General features: G+C 37.2%; 1 protein-coding gene across 8 annotated transcripts in view; it reads left to right on the top strand.

Annotated features, from left to right (window-relative positions):
• The window catches only part of Cdc27 (cell division cycle 27), a 48,491-nt gene that overhangs the window by 18,508 nt on the left and 23,343 nt on the right, over window positions 1-6,640 (top strand). For 4 of the 8 annotated variants that reach the window (XM_021212080.2, XM_021212079.2, XM_029545925.1 and 1 more), the window contains 6 exons: window positions 713-838; window positions 2,697-2,794; window positions 3,423-3,577; window positions 3,681-3,892; window positions 5,013-5,127; window positions 5,836-5,951. In XM_021212080.2, the coding sequence (XP_021067739.1) occupies window positions 713-838; window positions 2,697-2,794; window positions 3,423-3,577; window positions 3,681-3,892; window positions 5,013-5,127; window positions 5,836-5,951 (822 nt within the window). Of the gene's footprint in view, window positions 1-712; window positions 839-2,696; window positions 2,795-3,422; window positions 3,578-3,680; window positions 3,893-5,012; window positions 5,128-5,817; window positions 5,952-6,640 lie in introns of those variants that run through there. The other 4 variants (XM_021212077.2, XM_021212076.2, XM_029545926.1 and 1 more) reach the window with 3 other exon arrangements.

Genomic DNA, 6,640 nt, shown 5'->3' with positions numbered 1-6,640 from the left:
AAAAAAAAAAAAAAAAAAAAAAAACCATTCCAAGTTCTGTTGTGCTGAAAATGCATAGTGAGATCATGCAGTTGTTTGTTATTTTTTTTTTAAGAACTACTTATGAAGAAAATATAATTGACAAAAAGATATAAAGTGATACTCATATTTCATTCTTAAAATGGGGCTGGTGTGGTGACATAACATGTAAAAACACGTGCCAACAAGCAACAACTCTTGTGTTTGATCCCTTGGACCCTCTCGGTGAAAGAAAAAGAACCTGTTGTGACACATTTATAATTTACATTGTTATAAAACTTAGAATGACTGTGGACAGTAAGCATGCAGTTTAAGAAAAATTAGGGTTTATAGGCACATTTCTATTTCAAGGAATTACAGAATGAGGAGCAATAGCACATTTGTAAATTCTTTCATATTCCCTTCATATAAAATGATCAATCACCTACTTCTTTAGCATGAATAATACATAAGCAGCTCAAACTAGATTTGTCCATAGAGCAATTAAAATTTAATGCGTTCTGGTTTAAAGGCAGGACTGAAAATTTAAGATCATAAACCTCTAGCTTCCTGATGATGCTAAGGACGTGATTGCCACATTCTAAAGATACCATCAACTTTTTACTGTGTCTGTCATTAGACTCGCAAAGATAATGAAAGATAGCTTCATGAAGTACTTTTTATACTGACATTAAAATAAATTTTTATTTTAAAGGCTTGCAGAAGGGGAACAGATCTTATCTGGTGGAGTGTTTAATAAGCAAAAAAGCCATGACGATCTTGTCACTGAGTTTGGTGATTCAGCTTGCTTCACTCTTTCCTTGTTGGGACATGTATATTGGTAAGTGCAAGTGACTCAGGACGACAGGAAGAGTGTCCTGTATAGAAGTGCTCCGGACTGCGCCTATATTGATGTTTACAGACACAGCTGGCTTTGTAGTTCTAACCTTTCCCATCATGACCTCATTACATTTGTTAAATAGTAAGGATGTTGATCCTATTTTACCCTCTACTTAGCCTAGTTAGTGATAATAGCTATAGCAGCTCTAGCAAGTTCTAATCACTGAAGAAAGCGAGTGGTTTCTTTTCCTTAATATTAAATGCCATTGCTTCTGCTTAGAGTCTTGAAGGCAGGTTTCAGTAATGCAAATTATTAATTATTTTCTTCCAATATAGTAACCTTTGAAGTGTGTAACAAGAATTTTTAACATACATGAACTCAGAATTACTGTAACATGGATCTCACTCCTGTTTTTAAAAAAATACTTTTGAAATTGAGTAGAAAATATTCAAAACTGCCTATGGAGATTTTTTTTGCATGTAATAAATGCAAAATGTCATAATGTTATACATTGAGAGAAATGATTAAAGCCTACTTTTCTTAAAAAATAATAATAAAATAAAAAAAGAAAGAAAGAAACTGCTTTAAAGAAAAAAAAATAGCCAGGTACGGTGTGTATCCCCTTAACCTCAGCACTCAGGAAGCAGTTTAAGGCCAGCCTGGTCTGTGTGGTGAGTTCTAGACCATTCAGGGGTGCATAGTGAGATTCTGTCTCAAACAAATAAACTTAAAATGACCTTTTGTGCAGAATAAATTATCTGGTTAAATAGGGGGTTATTTTCAGGTGATGTCAAATCATTCATACCCCATTTGTGAATTAGAATAAGGAAAGATAGCATCTTTACTTAAAATTGGAGTTGAAAGCCAGGTTGTCGTGGTGCACACCTTTAGTCCCAGCACTTGGGAGGCTGAGGCAGGTGAATCTCTGAGTTCTGATACAGCCAAGGCTACACAGAGAAACCGTGTCTCAAAAAGAAAAGAAAAACAAAGCAAGCCCATGAAGTTGGTGCTAACTTCCACTATCACCCAACTTTGATTATTATTGCTGTCATTCAAGGGGCCTTGGAGGGTCTCCCATTGTAGCTGAGCACAGTAAGCATTTGGTCCTGGGAATATAAGAGGAATTAACTCATGTTTTGAGATGGAGAAGGAAAAAACAGTAGATGAAATTTTTATTATTTCATTAAAAGGTTTGGGCAGTATTTTGGTCACGTGAGAGAATGCTGGTTTTAATTGGTTAGGAATAAAAGGCTCCGTGGCAGAGCCCCTGCCCAGCCTATTGCTGCAGCCGTGGGTTCCACCCTTGGTGCCATGTGGGGGTGAGAGGGAGGAGCAGAAGGTGCCTGGAAGAGAGCTGAGAGCAGAGAGTCATTTATTTCATTGGGGTTTTCCTTTTATTGAACTTAATATTATTGTACAGCATATATGCACTAAAGCCAGGGGAGATGTTGGTTATCTTTCTACATCATTCTACCTTACTTCTTTTCTCTGACACACTCAGCCTGGCAGTCAGCAGATCGCATCCATGCTTTTGACTTCGCCTTCCACAGCCCTGAGCTTACAGATGCATTGTGGTCACACTTGGTTTTTTACATGGGTGCTGAGGTTTGAACTCAGGTCTTTGAGCTTGTGCCACGGCCCCTGTATTTTTCTTTTCCTATATTAATTCATGTTAATACTCATGGATTGATTTGCTACTTATAACTTTTATTGCTTTTAGAGAATTAGAATTTCAGGAAGCATCAAAAAGAGTGCTGTAAGGATTTATATAAATATAGAAATTCTGGTTTTTATATCAAAAATTGTAAGAAAAGCTTTGGGACTTATAGTTTGTTTAATCCATTGTTTCTCTCCACAGCAAGACAGATCGGCTTGCCAAAGGGTCAGAATGTTACCAAAAGAGCCTTAGTTTAAACCCTTTCCTCTGGTCTCCCTTTGAATCATTATGTGAAATAGGTAAGCTCACTCACGGTGTACTCCCAGGGGAGTTCTTTTTCCTCTTTCCTTCTCTTTTCTATTTTTCTCTCTTTTTCTCCTTTTTGTTTGTTTTGTTTTATATTTTTTGAGTCCAGGTTTTCTCTGTGCAGCTGTGGCTGTCCTGGAACTTACTCTGTAGGCCAGGCTGACCTTGAACTCATAGAGATCTCCTGCCTCTGCCTTCCAAGTGCTGGGACTAAAGGAGTTCACCACGCCTCCTGGCAAGAGGATCTTAAGTTTACTGCCAGCTTAAGCTGCATTCAGCTTCAAGACCAGGCGAGCTTACAGGCGACTCTATCACAAAACGAATCTTAATTCATTGAAGTTTTCAGGTTGGACAGCAAGCACCTTTACCCACTAAACCTTGTTGCTGGCCTTAATTTATGATACTTAAAATTTATAATTGAGTTTATTTTCCAAAGATACATCTTTAAGGGTTTACATCCACAATAAATGACTGGGCTTTGCGAGGCGAGATGGATTGCATAAGTGGGCAGGAGAATTTCGAAACTCCAAGGCTTTATTTGCACCTAATTATGTGTACTTGAAAAGAAATTATCCCTCAGAGGCAAGGTTTTTGTTTTGTTTTGTCTTTTGCTCTTTACAGGTGAGAAGCCAGATCCTGACCAAACATTTAAGTTAACATCTCTACAGAATTTTAGCAGTTGTCTTCCCAACACTTGTACAACTCTAGTATCTAACCACAGTTTATCTCACAGACAGCCCGAGACAGTCCTTACAGAAACACCCCAAGACACAATTGTAAGTGCGTTTCTTCTAGTGTTCAAAGTGTCCCGAAAGCCCACAAGAGTGATTGGACTAAACGGTGTATCATAAGTGACATGGTAGAAAATTTCTGTTTCAGGAATTAAACAGACTGAACTTAGAATCTTCCAATGCAAAGTTCTCCTTGAATACAGATTCCTCCGTGTCTTACATTGATTCAGCTGTGATTTCACCAGATAACGTCCCCCTGGGAACTGGTACTTCCATATTATCTAAACAGGTTCAAAATAAACCAAAAACTGGTCGAAGTTTATTAGGAGGACCAACTGCTCTTAGCCCATTAACCCCAAGGTAAGTCACACAAGATATTTTAAAATGACGAAAAAAAAAGATATTTTAAAATGTATTCTAATATATAAATGATCTTTAGTGAATCCTATTATGAATAATATAAGTTAATTTAAACAGCATCTTCTCTAATCAGTATAACAGAGTGGCATTCTATTTTCAGAAAAGGAAGTAAAAAAAGCCACAATACATCTATAAAATTTTTGAGTTAAATATTAAAAGAGTGAGAGTGTAGCTCAGTTGGTAGAATGTTTATATAGTGTGCACAAAGTTCAGGCTTGATTCTCAGCACTCTGTAAACTGGGCAAGGTTTCAAATGCATGTAAATTTAGTACTTGGGATGTGACGGCAGGAAGATCAGAAGTTCAAGGTCATCCTCAGCTATGAGTTAGAAAGTCAAAGCCTATGATATGTGATGATCTTTCTCAAAATAAAATTAAGCAGAGGAAAAATATTAAATTTTTTTAAATATGCATCAGTTAGTATATGTATTAAAAGATACAATCTTTATGGCTGTGAATCTACAGATAGCAAGCAGTGAATCACTCCATGGCAGTGTTTCCAGTTCTCTCTTCTAAAACATGGAGGAGTTGACACTTACCATTGGAAAATATGTTGTCAAAATTATTAAAAGTATATTATATATGTATATAATAACACATCACAAAGGATACATATCAAACTATCAAACAAAACTCATGAAAGCATAGACTATAAATGGAGTCTCAAGACCAGAAAGCTACTAAAATAGCATGACCAGGAGATTGGTTGGGGCGTCTGCAGAGACCGATGGGTAACTGTATCAATAATTATGAAGTAATTACCAGTATTCTCTAGGACATTGTCTAAATTGTTCCAAAAATTGGAGTTCATTTCACCATTTGTATCCTAGCTTTCTCAGATCAGTAGCCACTGTTCTCTTCAGGGCCTTGTCCTGTCTCTGTGGTTCTGGGGGGTGGAGTCCTCTACATTCACAGCTCATGTTAAATCTGCCCCTTAGGTCTTCTTTGCCCTGAAGACTGACTTGCCATTCTCTTCCTTTTAGACCTTCTAATTTAAGTATACTGCTGCTTTATATATGCCTTGATGACTTTTTGACACCTTGATTTCAACCTCTTCTCAGTTTTGGGATTTTGCCATTAGAAACCCCAAGTCCTGGAGATGGATCCTATTTACAAAACTACACTAATACACCTTCTGTAATTGACGTGGCACCCACTGGAGCACCTACAAAAAAGGTATTTTCTGTGTAAAATATAGTTTGGGTATTGATTAAAGATACATATTTTAAAACTACAATCTATTAAGGTAATTTCAAGAGAATCCAACTTTATGTAATTACTACTTCCTTAGGGTTACTGACCAGACCACCGAAGAATGTCCTTAGCGTACATAGCCTATTATCGCCTGTATCAGACTCGTGGATGTTGGTTTTTTTCAACTTACACATCTAGTTCTTTTCCATATCTAGTTATATAAATGTCCATAAGCTAAATTAAGATTGTTTCTGTCATGTTGAACAATTATGTCAGAAGAGGCAAGCAGAGGTTTTTTTCTTCTTATTCCCCTTCTAAGCAAGCAGGAAAAAAAAAAAATAGAAAAAGTGGGAAGAGATGGCGATGCAAAGGAATGGTATTTTATAATTTAGGAAGGGACCAGCGAATTCTTTTTTAATCTCCTCAGTTAACTTTTACTAAGTGAAAAAGGAATAGTATAAAATCTTGCTGCTTCATTTTCTTTATATTTAGTAAATTAATACATAAGTATTGAAAATATTAGCTGTCTTAAAAATTTTAGCACAATATTGTGATGGTGATGCTTGTTTAGGGGTGGCATTAACTGTTCTGAGCTATTCATGGGAAAGTGTAGATAGGAGCACCGTAGTGTCTTTCTATCATTGCAGTGCAATCTATAATCACAAACCTTAGACTTTTTGTGTTTTACAGTCTGTTGCAAGAATGGGCCAAACTGGAACAAAGTCTGTCTTCTCACAGAGCGGAAATAGTCGAGAGGTCACACCAGTACTTGTTGCACAAACACAAAGTTCTGGCCCACAAACAAGGTATTTATTACGTTGTCTATTTTGTCAAAGTAATGTATATGCTCCTTCAAAATTATTTTGTTCATAGACACTTGACCTTTAGAGCAAGTACCCATAGATTTCTTTCTTTTTGTAGTATTTATTTGTTTGAATTTATTTGTTTGTGGAGTTTTTTGGGGGGTGGAGGATGGGAATAAGGTTTCTCTATAGCCCTGGCTATGCAGGAACTCACTCTGTAGACCAGGCTGGCCTCAAACTCAGGCCTGTCTCTCCCTAGTGCTAGAAAGAAAGACATACACCACCACAGCTGTTTGGTTTGTTTTTGAGGCAGAGTCTGTATTATGTAGTTCTGTATTATATAGTCCTTATATAATATATTATATAGTGTCTGTATTATAAAGTCCTTGGCTGTCCTGGAACTCACTCTATAGGCCAAGCTGAGGTGTGGCTCCTCTGCCCTCCAAGTGCTGAGATTTAAAGTGTGTGTGGGAATGCACAGCAAATATAGATTTCATTCTCTCTTCACCTATTATTTCTGCACACAGTCATAAAAATTGAACTTCAGATACAGAAGCCTTAAAACTGTCACAGTTAGTCTTAACTGTCAATAAAGCTGGGCGTGGTGGCGCACGCCTTTAATCCCAGCACTCAGGAGGCAGAGGCAGGCAGATTTCTGAGTTCGAGGCCAGCCTGGTCTACAGAGTGAGTTC

The sequence above is a fragment of the Mus pahari genome, chromosome 14, assembly GCF_900095145.1.
Source record: "Mus pahari chromosome 14, PAHARI_EIJ_v1.1, whole genome shotgun sequence".
Lineage (NCBI taxonomy): Eukaryota > Metazoa > Chordata > Mammalia > Rodentia > Muridae > Mus > Mus pahari.
Note: the sequence above shows the minus strand (reverse complement) of the source record. Positions and strands in the feature narration are given on the sequence as shown.